Source organism: Malaclemys terrapin, chromosome 4, assembly GCF_027887155.1.
Source record: "Malaclemys terrapin pileata isolate rMalTer1 chromosome 4, rMalTer1.hap1, whole genome shotgun sequence".
Taxonomy (NCBI): Eukaryota; Metazoa; Chordata; order Testudines; family Emydidae; genus Malaclemys; species Malaclemys terrapin.
Genome location: NC_071508.1, coordinates 129,934,878 through 129,954,754, shown reverse-complemented (window position 1 = coordinate 129,954,754; position 19,877 = coordinate 129,934,878). Strand labels below are relative to the sequence as shown.

The 19,877-nt window shown below is 40.6% G+C and overlaps 1 protein-coding gene across 1 annotated transcript in view; it reads right to left on the bottom strand.

The window, feature by feature from the left end:
• WDR25 (WD repeat domain 25) overlaps positions 1-19,877 on the bottom strand; it is a 120,582-nt gene that overhangs the window by 45,010 nt on the left and 55,695 nt on the right. The window contains exon 3 of the mRNA XM_054025763.1: positions 4,624-4,771. Coding sequence (XP_053881738.1) covers positions 4,624-4,771 — 148 coding nt within the window. The remainder of the gene's footprint in view (positions 1-4,623; positions 4,772-19,877) is intronic.

Here is a 19,877-nt window from a genome sequence, read left to right as displayed (position 1 = left end):
GATGGATGGAGCCCAGGCCGGCAGTGGGCTGAGTGGGGCCAGCGGCCAGGACCCTGGCTGGCAGGGGCCGGCAGACAGAACCCCAGAGTGGCAGCGTGATGAGCCGCTCAGCCCACTGCCGGTCTGGGGTTCCGTCTGCTGCCCGCACTGCCGGTCTGGCACGCAAAACCTTTTACTGGCATGCGAAACCTTAAATTAATGAAGACTTGGCACACCATTTCTCAAAGGTTGCCAATCCCTGCTCTAAATAAACATAGCAATTTACACAAAAAAACTGTACTGAAAATGAGGACAAAAGAGATTAGACTTCAGTAAACATAGCCAGAAAAAAGTCGAACGATAAGGACAAAGTGCACAGGGAACAGAGTTTAGGGCTAAGCTACTAATTGCAGATGGCATTATTATTTATATGGCACCCCAGGTGTGCATTCACTATATTTAAATGTAGTGACAGTGAGTTCAGCCTAGCAAGGAAAGATAAGACCAAAAGTCCAAAAAAGAATGAGTCACTTTTATGAAGATATAACTGTAACATCTATCTGAAGTTCATAGAATCATAGAATATCAGGGTTGGAAGGGACCTCAAGAGGTCATCTAGTCCAACCCCCTGCTCAAAGCAGGACCAATTCCCAACTAAATCATCCCAGCCATGGCTTTGTCAAGCCGGGCCTTAAAAACCTCCAAGGAAGGAGACTCCACTACCTCCCTAGGTAACGCATTCCAGTGCTTCACCACCCTCCTAGTGAAATAGTGTTTCCTAATATCCAACCTGGACCTTCGCCACTGCAACTTGAGACCACTGCTCCTTGTTCTGTCATCTGCCACCACTGAGAACAGCCGAGCTCCATCCTCTTTGGAACACCCTTCAGGTAGTTGAAGGCTGCTATCAAATCCCCCCTCATTCTTCTCTTCTGGAGACTCAACTAGGGTTACCATATTTTGTGCCTCCAAATGGAGGACACTCCACGGGGCCCCGGCCCCGCCCCCGCCCCAACTCCGCCCCCTCCCCAAAGTCTCCGCCCCCTCCCCTGCTTCCCGCGAACATTTAATTCGCGGGAAGCCTGAAGCAGGTAAGGGGAGGGGTGGGGGGAGGAGATGCGGCCCAGGCTGGCCCCCCCGGCGGCTCCAGCCTGGGTCGGCTCGGGCCCTGGGGGTGCCGGCCCCGGCCGACCACCCCCGGCCCGCCCAGCACTGCCGGCCCCCGGCGGCCCGGCGCACCCCCCGGCCCCGCGACCCCGGACCGGCTCCCGGCCCGGCCCCCCGGCTCCCGGCCCCGCGGCCCAGCGCACCCCCCTGGCTCCCGGCCCCGCGGCCCAGCGCGCCCCCCGGCTCCCGGCCCCGCGGCCCAGCGCGCCCCCCGGCTCCCGGCCCCGCGGCCCAGCGTGCCCCGCAACCCCAGACCGGCTCCCGGACCGGCTCCCGGCCCCGCGGCCCAGCGCACCCCCCGGCGGCCCGGACCCCGGCCCGGCACCGCGCCCCCGGCTCCCCGCCCGGCCCCGCGCCCAGCCCGGCCCGGCACTGCGCCCCTGGACCCCGGCCCGGCACCGCGCGCCCGGCCCAGCTCCCGGCCCGGCACCATGCCCCCGGCCCCGCGACCCCGGCCCCGCACCGGCCCCGGCCGAGCCCTCCCTCCCTCCCGATTTTCCCGGACATGCCCGGCTTTTGGGGATTTTCCCCCGGACGGGGATTTGAGCCCCCAAAAGCCGGACATGTCCGGGAAAATCCGGACGTATGGTAACCCTAGACTCAACAATCCCAGCAGAGGGTCCTGTGGCACCTTTAAGACTAACAGAAAGGTGCCACAGGACCCTCTGTTGCTTTTTACAGATTCAGACTAACACGGCTACCCTTCTGATACTAAACAATCCCAGTTCCCTCAGCCTCTCCTCATAAGTCATGTGCTCCAGACCCCTAATCATTTTTGTTGCCCTCCACTGGATTCTTTCCAATTTTTCCACATCCTTCTTGTAGTGTGGGGCCCAAAACTGGACACAGTATTCCAGATGAGGCCTCACCAATGTCGAATAAAGGGGAACGATCATGTTCCTCGATCTGCTGGCAATGCCCCTACTTATACAGCCCAAAATGCCGTTAGCCTTCTTGGCAACAAGAGCACACTATTGACTCATATCCAGCTTCTCGTCCACTGTGACCCCTAGGTCCTTTTCCGCAGAACTGCGACTTAGCCATTCGGTCCCTAGTCTGTAGCAGTGCATGGGATTCTTCCATCCTAAGTGCAGGACTCTGCACTTGTCCTTGTTGAACCTCATCAGGTTTTTTTTGGCCCAATCCTCTAATTTGTCTAGGTCCCTCTGTATCCGATCCCTACCCTCTAGTGTATCTACCACGCCTCCCAGTTTAGTGTTAAGTTAATCAAAGATGAAATCATCTCAGCAGTAATGAAGAGTAGGGAGAGGTAAATGGCTCAGTGAACTAATGCAGATTTGATTCTAGTAACTGGCTTCATATTTTCAAATGGAAATGAGGCTTTTTATATCAACCTGATTTGGATTCCATCTGCAAACTACTTGCCCTGTTTCTCTGAAAGAGTTACTGAAAATGTAGGCGAGAAAGAGGGTAACTTTACAAGTTCCAGGAAAACTAGAAGTTTGGGCTGGATGTGCATGGAAGAGGTCATATTACCTGTATTGTTATGGAGGTTTATTAGTCACTTTGGACCTGGTATTTTCAGAAGTTCTGAGTACCGACACTACAGGTCAACAGGAGCTACCCTCCTCTTAAAATGAGGCCATTAAAAGATACCAGAGATGCATAAATCTTAACAGATTAAACATATACTATTTCCACTTAGCATACTGAGCTCTAAATCAGCTTATTTGCCACTCATGCTGCCACAGTCCAAAATGCTGGCAATATTTTATTATTCAAGTTACCCTTAGAGGCAAAGGAAATACTAAAAATAATTAATCCAAGAAAGAATGCTATTTAAATGTTGATTCATGGTAGTTCTGTAAGTCAAGCAGCCAGAAGACATAAAATATTATTATATAATCTTAGAATTATATCTCTTAGGAATTTGTATTGACATTTTATAACGCACAGATTTCATCCATATTGATTTAGAACATTGGAATAAATGTACTTTTTGTCCAATTCCCATTAGCAATAGCAGTCATTGTATGCATAACTTCCTGAGTATTACACCGGAATTTAAGCTCATTAGGTTCAGTCAGAGTTAGTTTCAAATTAGAACGAAAATGAAAATAATGCTGAAATGTGACGGGGGGGAGGGGAGAAGACGACATAATAAAGTCTATTTGAAATGAAAACGGTACATTAACTCCACAGAATGCCATCCAGGCAAACTCATTTATACTAGTGTGAAGCTTGAATACTCAAGAAACGTCACTATTCCAGTGCTAGTTATGCGTTTTACAGTCTCAGCATACAGCAACCCTCTTATAGCCATGACTGAATTTAAAATCACATGGCATGACAAATCTCGGGAAATCGATTCCTACAGTAGGGAAAGGAACTTTCTCTTTAATTATTTGTATGACCAGTTTTCCCAGTCTTGGGCAGCTTCCTAATTCATTAGAAGAGGACCGTTTCATGCTTAATCTGCAGCCACTCTGCTCTCCAAAAGACATCAGACCTCACTTTACAAGGTGATTTTTAATTTTACATCAGGAAAAAAACCTACTAGACAGATGCTATTTTATAAATATAACCTTTTTAAATATAAAATTATATGCTCATAAAATAAATTACTTTGTAAAACAGTTAAATATATTTCAATGTAGATTAAATGGCCAAGATTTATTCAAGTGTATCTCTTCAGCTGGCAAGATGCTATCTTATGCCCCAAACCTGCAATTCCATTGACACAGTTGGATGCCTGTGCTCATGCAGAGCCCACTGAAGTCAACGGGGCTCCATTAAAGTGCAAGGATCAGCTGCATAGATGTCATTACAGGACTGATGAAATAATGTACTAAACAAAGAATGTGGGGAGATCTGGAAGACTCACAAAATATGCCCTTCCAATTGTTGTAGCAGCCTGGGGAAAAAATGGCATTTTAGCAACCAGACCAATGAGGTAACAAAAATGAAGTCCAATCTCAAGTTCATGACTCTACAAATCACTTTTTAATGGGTTTTGGCCAAAATTTTCAAATTTTCAGTCCTAAAGTTAGGAATCTATATCCGTAATTAGGCACCTTTTGAGCAAAGCACATTATCTACTTAATTAACTTTAAGCACCTGCTTAAGTCCATCCCTACTTAGCAAGCCACTTAAGCATATGCTCAATCACATGTGTAAGTCTCACTGATGTCAACTTTAAAGTTAAGCATATGCTTAATGCTCTGCTGAATAAGCATGGACTCATATACTTTATTTCAGTGCTTTGTTGAAACGGAGTCCTAACTACATGAAATAATAGGCTCTAGGTGTTCAATACCTCTGAAAATTAGCACACCTATTTAAGTGTCTTAAACGTGGATATAATTGACTACATTAAAGTACCCATATGAATTTTGGCCTTGATATTTTGAGATTTAACCTCATTTATGGGAGAATAGGGCTAATAGTCTCATGCCACACTATCCAGGCTGAAGTTGGAAAATAGTGTTAAAAAATGTAACTTTAAATTACATTTACCTGTTTCAACGTCTGTTAAATGAAGCATAGAATCAAAGCCTCCACTGAGAATTCTTCTTCCACACAAAGACCACTGAGCAGTTCGAACAGCACAACTGTGACAGGAGTACGTTTTTAAACAACAGCCTGTATCTACAGCATTCCATATCTTAAAAAGAAACACAATGACAATTCTAAATATAAATTTTAAAACATCAGTAATTAAATTATTCAACCTGCTGATAAAGAATTAGAACAAATCAATTAGCCCAGCTGAGAAAGCTTCATATGGTTTAACAGATTTGATTTTGCTATGAGGATGGGATTAAAGTAAAACTGCACTCCCTTAAATTATGAAAATATTTTTAGAGATCATAGAAATGTAGGGTTGGAAGAGACCTCGAAATCAGCTAGTCCAGTCCACTGTGCTGAGGCAGGACCAAGTAAACCTAGACCATCCCTGACATGTTTGTCCAACCTGTTTTTAAAAACCTCCAATTATGGGCATTCCCCAAACACCCAAAAGCCTATTTCATAACTTAACTACCTTTATAGTTGGAAAGTTTTTCCTAATATCCAACCTAAATCTCCCTTGCTGCAGATTAGGCTCATTACTTCTTGTGCTGGACATGGAGAACAACCATCCTCTTAATAACAACCCTTAACAGATTTGAAATGAACATGCCCAGTTTTTTTAACCTTTCCTCATAGGTCAGGTTCCCTAACCCTTTTATCATTTTTGTTGCTCGCCTCTGGACTCTGTCCAAGTTGTCCACATTTTCCTTAAAGTGTGACACAGAAACACAGTACTCCAGCTGAGACCTCATCAATATCGAGTAGAGTGGTACAATTACCTCCCGTGTCTTACATACAACATTTCTGTTAATAAATCCCAGAATTATATTAGCACCACATTGACGACTCATATTCAATTTGTGATCCACTAGAACCCCCAAATTCCTTTCACCAATTCTACTACCTAGCCAGTTATTCCCCATTTTGTAGTTGTGTATTTGATTTTTCCTCTTAAGTGTAGTGTTTTATACTTATCTTTACTGAATTTCATCTTGTTGAATTCAGACAAATTTTCCAATTTGTTAAGGTCATTTTGAATGCTAATCCTATCCACCAAAATGCTTGCAACCCATCCCAACTTGGTGTCATCTGCAAATTTTATAAACAGATTCTCAACTCATTATCCAAGTCAATAATGAAAATATTAAATAGTATCGGACCCAGGACTGACCCCTGTGGGACCCCACTAAATAAATACACACTCCCAGTTTGATAGCAAGCCATTGATAACTACTCTTTGAATATGAACAGGCGTACTTGTGGCACCTTACAGACTAACAAATTTATTTGAGCATAAGCCCACGAAAGCTTATGCTCAAATAAATTTGTTAGTCTCTAAGGTGCCACAAGTACTCCTGTTCTTTTTGCGGATACAGACTAACACGGTTGCTACTCTGAAATCTTTGAATATGGTCTTTCAACCAGTTGTGCACCCCCTTTATAGTAATTTCACCTAAATCGCATTTCCCTAGTTTGCTTATAAGAATGTGACATGGGACGGTGTCAAAAGCCTTATTAGCAAAAGAATAAAGACAATAAGAATTTTTGTGACAGGCATAATTTCCTGAGAATTCATAAACTGTTCTCAGTGGCAGCTCTTATCAGACCTTCCCACTGCCATTCTCTCGTCTCCTTCCATGGTGAGAAACAACCCCAACAACTCCTGTTTGTTCCCTCTTGTTTCTCTCCTACATACTTCACCTGTAATCAACCCCATTTGGTAGTGAACAGGAACCCTGGCAGACTACAGATCTGAGATCTGCCTATATGTTGGCTAGGCCTGATTCTTCAATCTTGCAAATACTAATTTCAGGCAGCATTTTGCCACTCTCAAACTTTGCTTAAGAACTAGATATGAATATTGTCATAGAGACTTGGGTAGGGTTCTCTAAAGTGCTCAGCACTGGCCTAATTCTAGCTTCAATTGAAGCAAAGTTAGGCCAATCTGAGCACTTCTGAAAATCCCACCTCTACTGATTACCTTAAATCTTTAAAGCATTAGGAAAAACAAAAGAGTATTCAATCTTTAACTTTTCTGGAATGTTGTATTCTAGTTCACATTTTAAAAACAAAAACAATAACAATTATTTGATAAAGGAAAAAGTAATGATTTTCTGAATCAAAGTAGCTGTCACAAGGTATTTATAGCAACTATTAACTATTTTTAATTATTATTTGGGTTATCAAATATGCAGTACACCTCATTAATCAAAAACACACACTCTATATGCAGAGTTTATCATATATTATGACAATCAAAATTTATCAAATTATATGTGAAAAATAATATCTAGCAAATTCAGATTTGAGATTAGGTTAACCATTGATTTTTTTTATTATTAATATCTTGCTGCAAACAACACTAGTTTATTCAATCTGACTATATCACTTATTGCTATATCTATTATTTGTCTCAGGCAAAACAATTTTTTCCAATTATTTGGCTTCCAGCCAAATATTACAATTAGCTGCTAAGTGAACCCCAATGTGTTTTCACTGCCAGTATTAGTAGTGCAAGAAGATCAAGGTTTTAATGGTGCTAGATAACAATTTTATTGTACTTACAGTTGAAAATTGAAAACCAGATGGTATATGGCTTAAAGTTATAACAGAAATACTAACAATCTTTGTGGTTTGTCACTATATTTCCATCATACTAAGGCCTTGTACTACAGTCAGCTTTTGTCGATAAAACAGTGGAGGCGTACACACTGAAATGCTCCTCCTGCCGATATAATATATGCTATGCCAACATAATAAAATCACCTCAACAAGAGGCATAGGGCTTATTTCAGTATAGTTAGGGTGACGTGTCTGTGTAGACACTGGGGTCCTTACATCAGCTGTTGGCTGTTATCCATTGGAGCCATGAAATTGTCAAGAAAGCTGGCTCCCAGGTCCTGAGCCAGGTTGCTTAGAGGTCTCCGCTCCAAGCCAGGCTGCCACCCAGGCTCCTGGCTTCGGCTGCTGCCTGGGCTCCCAACTCCTGAGGTCCTGAGTCTCCTGAGGTCCCGGCTTCCTGCCAGGAGCATGGCAGCCGACTGGACTCCAGGTGTGGATCTTCGTGACGGAGGAGAGAAGCCCTGGGTGGCTTTCCCCCCCCCCCACTCCTAGCTCCCCCACACAGCCCCTCTTCAGTAAGTGGAAGAACTCCTGGTGAGGACATGCACCACCAACAGAACTAGGGTAGTGTGAACATGTGGCGGCTGTAACTCGAGCTAAAACAGGTTGATTTAAGATTGTAGTGTAGACAGCCTAAATCTTGCTGCATATTTCAAACAAAAGTTTCCTGTAAGCTCACCAAAGACAGTGTTTATTCTTTCTATCCTAATTAACTACTCATTTTTAAAGCCTTGATCTGTATTATTATTTATATCATGGTTGAAATGTGCTAGGCAATTTACAGAACATAGAAAAGACACAGTCCCTGCTTCCAAGAGCTTATCTAAGAAACACAAGGGCCAAATTCTGCCCTCATTTGCAGCCAAGTAACTCCACTGAATTCAATTATTAATTAGTAAGATACAGTTGATTATGGTTCTATATTTAAAACAATTAAATGTGTATTAAAGGCAAAATGAATGCTGTCAATGTCAACACGTGACTGGTTGTCTTTTCCATTGTAATAACAGCATAGATCAGGAACACTAAGCTGTAAGAAGAAAACAGCAAAAGAAAAATATTTTGTATTTATTTTTACCTCCATCATCATTTTTTTCTTTTTACTGGACTAGATAGGGTTATATCTGGGAAGGATTTGTTGATAGCTTTATCTGTATAACAGACCACTCTTCACAGACAAGATTCTGTCTTATGACACGGCTTCGAAGTATCCCCATAACACGTACTGAATATCATTTTACTCTGATAAGCAACCAATTCTTGTTAGTTCCTTCACTGGTCATTTAAGCAGGCTTCACAAAGTTGTATCCTAACTATTCTACTCTAACTATGAGCAGGGAAATCAAGAAAAAAATATTAAAATACTTTTGGAAATAAGGTTCTATCATCTTTTAATGACTTTTAACAATCATTTCAGACATTACTATATAAAAAAAGGAGTTAATTATGTCCAGGAGCTATTTTAGCATGAGGAAGCTACTGAATGAATCAAGATGAAAGGAAAAACCGGTGGTAAATGCTTCAAAAAAATTTCCCTACCATGTTTTAATGATTAAATATGAAAAAGCAATTTCCCCAAGAAAGGAAAAATAAAACAAGCTTTAACAGCATTGCATGGTTTTGGTTTAAGAATAGAACATCTGTATAATAGAGAAAAATGTGTAACAGATCGTGCTTTATGTTCTTCTCCATTTTATGGAAGGGAGCAAACATTTTGCACCTGTGGATGTAAACCATTAGAGACTGAGTGGAAGGGAAAAGTCACTAAATGGCATCCTTTCCATTTCCACCCTATAAGTGTCCATCAATTGCTTTCAACTATATAATGTTTGATGTGGAACATGTGTCTTTTAGGGGTGAGGTGGCCAGTTACGAGAAGTGGAGTTGGAATGCAGTTGCTCTGGAGGCATGACCCTATGCAAATTAACCTGATTCTGCAGAAGATGTTGCTGTTAGTTAATGCTAATAGGTTCAGCATCTACTGTGGCTTCACACCCTACTTTAGGAGACACTCGAAAAATGTAGCGATCGCACAATAAAAGCAAAGCAACACAATAAATGCAAGGCTACACAATAAAAGTTGTCAATATTATGTGCAGGGCAATGATCAGGGGCTCAGAAAGGGACATTCCATGTCAAACAAAATTCCTTAAGGTTTGCTCCAGAGTTTCCTACAAATCTCTGGCCTACGTGGTTTTGGCTAGACACAGCTCAGTGATATAGACACAGCTCTCTGCCCTGCTGTGGGAAGGATAGCATGCTGCATTTTTTCCAAAAGAACTCACCAGTTTTAAATGTAAGTATGCCTTTGCCTGTGGAAGACGAAAAATATGGCCTATTGTTTACAAGACTCTGAGGCTACCAAAGAGACCAGTGATATCACAGGGAGCCCCTAAAACACCAGTTATAATGATGTAGTCATACATATGAAAAACAATACTAAGATAAGCCATTGACTGAGAAGGACATCAAGGAACAAGCTTGGTGTTCAAGAGTCAAGGCAAGATTGTCCAAGGAAACTAGTTGTGCACTTTCCATGCGAATAGTAAACTATTCAGAGGTTGAAAGTCATGCATGACCAACTGTGATAGAATGGGATATATCTGAGTTAAATTATTAACTCTATCTTGTTCTCTGTATGAAGTGTTGGATACTGTGACTGCACAAGTCTGGATATGTCCAAATACAACCTATCAAATTGCATTCTGGACAGCTGTCCTACCTGGGAAAGGTGCTTGACACCTCGTTGAAGGACTATCACCAAGAAACCATCAACTTTGATTGGGATGGGATGGTTATTGAGAGATAATGAGAAAATGGACTTTCTACTAAACAGCCCATATTGGGGGCTAGGGTAAGCATGCCTGGAAGGGGGTTGCAGCTTCCCCATGAAGCACATGGCAGAGAAAGAGAAGCTTAATTAAAGAACAGGGTTCTGCTTTGTACAGAGGGATCAACCCTCGCCACACATAAGACTTGCAGGAGGGTGTTAGCAGGAGGTAGTCTGACTATCCTGAAAAGTTGACAAACATTAGATTCACAAGAAGGGGTGAGATCAGACCAGGGAAATCTGTGTCTCAGGCAGGCTGTCCTTACCCATACGCAGCTGCGTAGGGCACCAGGAAATTTGGGACACCAAAATTTCCTGGTGCCCTACGTAGCTGTGTGCCACTCCAGCGCCTGCTCCACCTCTTCGCCATGTCCCCTGCCCCTGCTCTGCCCCTTCCCACCCCTGCTCTGCCCCAGCCCCGCCCCCATTCCATCCCTTCCCCAAAGTCCCCACCCCTGCTCCTCCCTAGCCCCGCCCCCACTTCACTCCTTCCCCTGAGGACTGCAGCAGGGGTCAGGCCTGCACTCACCAGGCAGCGGTAAGCGGAGCAACCCAGCCCCAGCCCGCTCTGTGCCGCCAGCTCCCAGTCATGCCACCGGTGAGTGCTGGGGGGCAGTTTCCCCCTTCCCCCGAAGCTCCAAGGGTCACTCCACTTCCCGCCGCCCTGCGAGTGCGGAGTCGGGCCTGCCCTGCACTCACCGGGTGGCAGGAAGTGGAGTGACCCAGTCCCAACCCACTCCGCTGGCTCCTTTTAGGGGTAAAGTTTCTTTGGTTACGAAATTCCTTTGCTAAGGCTGTGTTCCTTCCTTTCCCACTATGTTTTCTTCAAAGGGGCTTAACTAGAAGTTTGGAGTGCCCACAGCTTAGCTGGAGCTCTGGGGGAGTGTGTGTGCTAGGGACCGGTAGGACTCTGGGGGTCTCAGACACTGATTTTGGGGTCTAGAATGGCAGTGACACCCAAGGAAGGGCATCAGAGCCAGGTCTGAGCCTGGGAGTCTGTCCTAGAGTCTCAGAGCTAGAAACAGTGACTAAACTCTACCCAGATTCAGTCGGCTTGGAAGCATGTGGGACCTGATTGGGTCCACTGAGAAAAGACTGGTTTCAGAGTGGTAGCCGTGTTAGTCTGTATCAGCAAAAAGAACGAGGAGTACTTGTGGTACCTTAGAGACTAACAAATGTATTTGAGCATAAGCTTTCATGGGCTAAAACCTGGTGACCATATAGGGAGGTACAGGGCAAGGATGTAACACAAACCACTGATTTTCAATGCCAGGAGACAGAACATTCTTGGTGGCAGGTCCAAAACTGTGGAATGAATTCTCCCACAATGAAGGGCCATCACAAACCATAGCACTTACTGCTCCAGTGCAAGGTGCATTTCATTAATATCAATACACAGTATTTTTTTAAAAAAACTATCAAAACAAGACACTCCAATGAATGCATGGGGAGAGGATGAGAGAACAAACATGACATGACAGATGTTAGTCGTGTTGTTTAATACACTGCTGGAAGGCACTAAGATACTACAATGATGAGCACAGCATAAGAACCTATACAGAACAGAATTGAGGCAAGGGGATAGAACAAAGCATAATTCATAAATATCCAAAAGTGAAGCTCTTTGGAGATGCATTACATGAATTCATGTCGAAAACTTTCAATCTGAATCTGCATTTTTCAGGTAAAAGGTTTTGGGAGAAAAGTTTTATCTGGCTATATATGGAGCATGAATTTACATATTAAATCTATAAAAAGAACAACAATCGGGGGCATATAAGGACTTCATTAAAAATATAGACTGAGATATTCATACTCCTTGATACATCTATATTAATACCTATTTAGCCTTATGGGATTCCAGGCAATCATGCAAATCTCAGATATAAAGTTGGAAAGAATTTATCTTTATTCCTTTTACCTAGACATAGAAAGCTATTTTTAAAGTAGGTGTCACAAGCCACATTCTTTCAAAACTCTAAATCTTTTAACATGCTCAGCATTATCACTGGATGAAACACAAAAACATCTTTGCATTTTTCTTTTCTTTTTACTTAGTTCGCTCTTTTATCCCATGACAGTGGATTGGATTTTCAATTGCTTAGCAAACAAGTTAAACTCACACACTTCAATGTGCTACTTCGAAAATATTACTTTAAAATGTGACAGTACATGATTTCAATTATGAACAATAATCTTTTTATCCCTTCCGTTCATAAAGTTTGTTTATTCGTTTTTTTTTTTTTTTCTCAAGAAAGAATATGGCTCTCTTTTTAATCCTGTGGCATTGTTCCTACCTCTGTGGTTATAATGAAATGTTGACACAACAGTAAAAAAAACACCTCTTCTCAGGCATTTAAAGAAATATACTGTTTTAGTTCTTTCAATCAAGAAACCAAACTTGTCTACAGATTAGTCTGTAATAACTCAATATTTTGAGGCAGCACAATGCCAAGATTCAGATGAAATTCAAAAAATGTTTCTACTTGAATGAACTGAACTTTTAGTTTTTGGAATTTTTCCAGTCCAGTAAGTTTATACCATATTTCTGCCATTGCCAATCAGTTTTACTGTACATATGCATTCCCCAAATTTAAAACTATGATTTCTGGGCCAGTATGGTGCCAGTAGAATTTCTTTAGTTTTACATTGCCTGATCCTCTCTGTTGCTCTCTATTAGCATAGGTGCTGGAACTAGGGATACTGGTGGTTGCTGCCGCACACCCTGGCTTGAAATTGTTTCCATTATATACAGGTTTACAATTTGGTTCAATGGCTCTCAGCACCCCCACTATACAAATTGTTCCAACACCCCGGTCTATTAGGCTTTGTCTACACTACGCACCTTTTAGCGACACTACTGTGCCGCTACAGCCGTGCTGCAAAAAGGCACGCAGCATAGCCGCTGTTTGTCAGCAAGAGAGAGCTCTCCCATCAAGAAAAAACTTCCACCCCCAACAGGCAGCGGTAGCGAGAGTGCTCCTGCCGACAAAGCACTGTTCACACCGGCGCTTGTTGTCGGCAAAACTTTTGCCTTTTGGAGGGGTGGGGTTGGGGTCAGACCTCTGAACGACAAAACATTTGCCAGTGTAGACACTATTATCCTCTTCAAATACAATAAAAAAGAGAATCTGACAGATATAACTAAAAGTACCGTACTGGTACCACAATGGCCCAAGTCATGGTTTTTCCATCTAGAGGATTTGGCCAGAATACAGTTCTGGATCTGGATCCAACTTTCATTTTGTAATATGGAAAATTATTTCATACCATCAACAACTCAAAGCATCGGACTGTGTGGCACACCAGCTATTACATATGCTGCTGAAGGATCACTCCAGCCCATTAAGAATTTAAGGTAGGTTTAAGTAAGAGGTAGGGTTTTTTTATTTGTTAGGCACAGGAATTGTATACAAAACAATGGAATAAACTGCCCCAGACCCATAGGTTTGTCTATTTAGGATGAAGTTGTGCCTTTAAGAAACATTTTGTGTTGAGGTGATATGGAGCTGCGCTAACTAAGCAAGCACTTGGATAAATATTGTTCCTTAGGGAAATGCATCTATCTTCAGATGGTACAATCTGCTCCCTCCAAGGCACGTTTAGGCTGCCTTGCAGACCAGTGCAAGAAGGAATGGTCATGACCCTCTCCTCCTCTTCATTCCCTAGGGGCAACTCAGAGGGAGGGAAGACCATGTATTCTTATTATAGTAACTTTTAGTCTTGTTGTCAGCTTTCTTATCAGCACATCGAAATAAAGGCAGCATTAGTATCTATCTTAAGTATTTTTACCATATATTGGCAATCACTGTAGTATCTAGGCACTGAATTACATAAATGGCTTATGATAGTTTTATAAATAGTGCATAATTTCTTCAAATAAATGTAGTGATAGGTTTAAAGACAGTCATGAGTTATAGTGATAAGCTTAAAGACGGTTTAAAGCCTCTAACACGGTCATACTGTATTAGCATACATTATTATTTTATGGTAATGCGGGACACCTTGCAGCAATGTCATGATAAAAAGGAATTCTGATTGTCCTAATTGGAAAGAAAATCAACTTAATGCACATGGATTTTGGTGATCTACAAATGTTGACAATATCCTTATAAATGTAAATTAGTATCTTATAAATACTGAGTATCTTACTAATACTGAGACAACTGAAATGTTTGTTTGAAAAACAGATGCTATTTATATCAAGCAGTTTTTCCCAACACTGCTCTCTTTCTATTCCCAAGAATGGGAATTTAGACTTAGAACTCATTGATACATTAATTAAATCAATACAAAATTTATGGAGATTGTAAATGATGCCATTACAAGCTACTGTGAAGTAACCATTTCAATGTAAATCCTGGGGGATCCCATTAAGATGTCATTAAAGGACCATTATGAAGTATAATTTCAACAGTAAACTATTTTCATTATAAGTCATATTATCATTTTAAAAACAAACAAAATGGAACACAAAAGCTACATTAAAATGATTGAATCACAAATTATCGCAAAAGCAAGGTTATTCTACATTAAGACGACCACAGCACCTCATCTTCACCCTTTCACAGACATTTTTAATTTGGGTACATCAGGTTAATCAACTAGAGTTCCTATTTAGACACCTATATTTAAGTGGCCTGATTTTCAGAGGTTCTGTGCACCCACCAGTGTCATTAATGCGAAGGGGAGTTGTGGGTGTCCCATACCTCCGAAAATAAGAGTTTTTATGTTAGATGCCCAAATAGAAACTTAGGTGACTAATTCTAGGCATCCAAGTTTGAAAATGTTGGCTTTTATGTTTAGATAATGCAGTATAAATGGCCCACTATATCACTTCCTTCTACAGATGGCCAAATATTCCTTACACTAATCAGCTTTGCTTGAGTGAATATGTGCTAAGTATTATTACTTGTAAAGAACAACCAGGTACGTGTAATATTTACCATTGCTGAGATCACTGCCTATAATTCTGACCAGTACTGTCCCACTGTTTCCTTGTATTTCCCTGTTTGTCTAACTTGTGTCTTTTGTCCTATAGATTTTAAGCTCTTTGGGGGAAGAAATTGTCTTTTTGTTCTGTGTTTGTACAGTACCTAACTGTAATGCAGTTCTGGTCCATGACTGGGGCTTCTAGCCACTACAAAAATACAAATAAAGAATAATTAAGACTAATACTTTATATTTATTTAGCACGTTTCATCTAAAAAGCTCAAAGTGACTTACAAGTATTATCCCCAGTTACTGATGGAGAAATTTAAGCACCGAGATATTAAATGATTTGTCCATGACCACACGGTGGAGAAGTCAGGAATACAAGGTAGATTCCCAGCCCCATATGCTAACCAGTAGAACACAGTGACTTCCCAAAAATAACACTCATGAGCCCATGCAACTATAATGCATGGGAATCATGGCAAACCTTTGTTTGAAAGCTCCAGTGTGGACCACTATGTTGGTCACTGGTGCAGTAGCAATGCAACATAGGGTCAAGCTGGTAGCATTGAGGAAGCAATGAGTTTAGTCTTCAAAAGGCCTCTCTAGCAACCCCTCTTCCAAATCAAAGGAGAAATACTGATGGGCTCTAAAGGGAGCTGGTTCCAACTTCCCTTCACTGGAGCCTTTCCGACCAACTGCAGGTTGAACAGGGGAGAATTGCACAGGACCCACTGACTCCAAAATATATTTTAATTCTATATAAATCATCCTTAAAATGAAGGACAGTAAAACAATTTACAGCAAAAAAGAGTCCATAGTAGACTGAAGAGTAAAAGAAAGTTTTAAGATGTGATTAAAAGTGAGGAAGTGATTCAGTGGTCTGGATGGAAGAGATCCAGACAAAGGGTACAGCAGAAGTGAAAGTGTGACTCCATGGGGGAAAAGAATCGAGTCAGCCAAGATTTATAAGGGCCAAAGAAAGCAAGCAAATAGATGGAATATAAGAAAAGGAAGGATGTGTCAATATATCACTTTCTTGCTTATTACACATTCATTGATACTTCATCTGTGAAAGTCATGTTCTTCCCTTTAATCTAGGATATATATCCTCTAGAAAACGCAGTGCAGAGGGGTATATTCTCCCCTCATTGTGTGCTTACAACTCTTATCAATGTAAATGGAAGCTGGAAATGAGATCTGAAAGATTCCTAACTCTGATGATATTTCAACCATTGTCTGGGGTACAGGGTATGCAATATTCAGGCTTGGGCCAGCAACAGTTTTAAAGACTGATATCTCTCAATCCTGAAGATTTAGAAATGAGAGCCTATTATGTACAGAAAAAGTTCCCAACAGTGAAATAACATTTAGTCTGAAATTTCTGACCTGGATCACAGAACATAAAAGCATTATTTGACTTTGGGAAGCTGATCACTCACGTCAGCACATTTTACAGAAAAGGGTCAGAGTGCTGACAGCATTAGCTTTTAGCACATAGAACAAGTATAACTTAAATAACCCAGGAACAATATTATTAAAAAATAATTGAAAAACAAGACCTTCTGAAAGTCCACGGTGCAAGACCTATGGATGTCACAGGAACACCAGCAGATTTCAGTTAAGTTACTGATTATTCAGTTTCTCTCCAAACAATACAAAGGTCATAACTATTTAATGTAACATCTTTTTCTATACATTTGTGTTAATTCATTTGCATGTAATGTATGTAACCTTGCACCCGATTTCATATTCTCTGCATTGTCTGAAAATACTCTTGCATGAATTGACATGTTTTAATGCACACTTCCTACAATAGATTGATACTCAACTTTCTACCTGGGCATATTTCTCTTTCCGGGGGTTGGCAACTTATTAAATCTTTCTTCAGAAGGCAAGTATTACTTCAACATGGAAGTGTAAACTGGTTTGAATTTTAACAAAATGTATGAATAAATGTTTTTGTCACACTGTCTGGATTGGTTCACAACTGTGAGTGCCTACCTCAGGGTAGACTGTCAGAAAACATGGCAAAGACACCCCAAACTGGTGCTGTGTTCTATAATTATATTTCACCAGGCCAGTAAGAAATGTGAACTCCTGGATCACTATAACGGTCTTACCATGGAGTCACAGACAGTCCTCTTAGACTCTCCAGTCTATCTTGACACTCAGACAACCTGAACTTTGTGATAAAAGGTCACTTAAACCAAAAATCACACCACATCAGGTTGCTTTCAGTCCCCAGAGACAAGTCACTTACCCCAGATCAACTGCTACTCCAGATCCTACACCAAAGACAACGCTGGCAGACAATTCTATAGTAAACTAACTAAAGGTATATTAGCTAAGAAAACGAAATGAGAGTTATTAAGAGGTTAAAGCAAGTAAAATATATGTACAGATGAGCCATAGTTTGTAATTGCAAATGGTGGCGGTCATGTAATAAACTGCCAGTTTTCCAAAAACCTTTTCAGGGTTCCCAGATTATCTCTGGAGATTTCCGCTTCATATCTGGTCACTTCCCTGTAAGAGTCCAACCTGTCTAGAGATCCAGGATCTTTCCTTGAATCCATGCTTACAGCTTCTTCTCACAGAAAACAAGCTGACAGTGTCACTACCCACGTGGGCTTTTCCTTTGATGATGGTAAGTGACGAATGCACTTTGAGTCTTTGAGCACTTTTCTGCTAAAGTTCTTCATTTGCATTCCACAAGGCTTCTTTTACATTTGAAGGGTTATTTAGTTACAGGGTTATACACAATGTAAATTTATTACATTATAACAGGAGACAGATAAGTGAAAACAATTCAAATAACATCCCATTCGTTTTCATGAAGTTTAAACTAGGGCTGTCAATTAATCACAGTTAATGTATGCGATAAACACAAAACAAATTAACTAGATTAAAAAATTGTTGCGATTAATTACGGTTTTAATCGCACTGTTAAACAATAGTAGAATACCAATTTAAATTTATTATAAATATTTTTGATGTTTTTCTACATTTTCAAATATATTGATTTCAATTACAATACAGAATACAAAGTGTACAATGCTCACTTTATAGTATAATTTTTATTACAGATATTTGCACTATAAAAAAGATAAACAAAAGAAATAGTATTTTTCAATTCATGTCGTACAAGTCCACTCAGTCCTACTTCTTGTTCAGCCAATCGCTAAGAAAAACAAGTTTGTTTACATTAATGGGAGATAATGATGCCCACTTCTTATTTACAATGTCACTTGAAAGTCAGAGCAGGAATTTGCATAGCACTGTTGTAGTCAGTATTGCAAGGTATTTACATGCCAGATATGCTAAACATTTGTATGCCCCTTCATGCTTCGACTTGTAGGTGCTAAAGTTTTACATTGTTTTGTTTTTTAGTGCAGTTATGTTGAAAAAAATATTCTATAATTGTAAGTTGCACTTTCATGATAAAGAGATTGCACTAACATAATTGTATGAGGTGAATTGAAAAATACTATTTCTTTTAACTTTTTTACAATGCAAATCTTTGTAATCAAAAATAAAGTGAGCACTGTACACTTTGTATTCTGTGTTGTAATTGAAATCAGTATATTTGAAAAGGAAGAAAAACATGCAAAATTATTTATAATAAATTTAAATTGGTATTCTATTATTAACAGTGCAATTAAAACTGCAATTAATTGCGACTATTTATTATCTCACGATTACTTGTGATTAAATTTTTAATCGTTTGACAGCCCGTGTTAAAATGCCAAATACACTCTTATACATTTAACAATTGCTTTGATCTATACTACCATACAAGTGAATTGGCCTGGGGCTCTTGCATGAGCTGGCACCTGGTCTGCCAACATAACAGTTTTTGAAAACACAATCAGGAGATATGCGAGGTGAGAGAGATTGGTACAACATCATCCATTATTGTACACTCTTTAGAAAAATATGTGGACACCAGCCAATGTGTTTTTGCAAGATTACTTTTGAAAACGTGTGTTCTGGCAGACACAGCCTAAATGAGAAACTACAGTATATGTGGTTTGCTCTCCTTTTTCTTATACAATCAGCAAATCTCACAATACATTGAAGAACAAAACTTAAATATAATAGGGGATGAGAGGCCAACAGCAAAAGCGAACATATAGCTAGGATCATTAAACTAAAGTTCAGTCCTTCATGTACAAAGCAGGAAAAGAAGTTATGCATAAAATTAAAACCCTGCATTTCATTAGAACCTAAAAACACAAGAATGGCCATACTGGATCAGACCTATGGTCAAACTAGCCCAGTATCCTGACTTCCAATAACAGCCAGGGCCAGATGCTTCAGAGGGAATGAACAGAACAGGGAAATTATCGAGTAATCCATCCCATCGTCCAGTTCCAGTCTCAAGAAGTCAGAGGTTTAGGGACACCTAGAGTATGGGGTTGTGTCCCTGACCATCTTGGCTAATAGCCATTGATGGACCTATCCTCCATGAACTTATCTAATTCTTTTTTTAACCCAGTTATACTTTTAGCCTTCACAACATCCCCTGGTAATGAGTTCCACAGGTTGACTCTACTTTTTGTGAAAAAGTACTTCCTTGTATTTGTTTAAACCTGCCCATTATTCATTTCATTGAGTGACTGCTGGTTCATGTGTTATGTGAAGGGGTAAATAGCACTTCCTTATTCATTTTCCACACACCATTCATTTTTATAGATCTCTATCACATCCCCCCACAATCATCTCTTTTCTAAAATGAACAGTCTCAGAGTTTTAAATCTTTCTTTATATGGAAGCTGTTCCACACCCCCTAATCACTGGACTTTTCCAATTC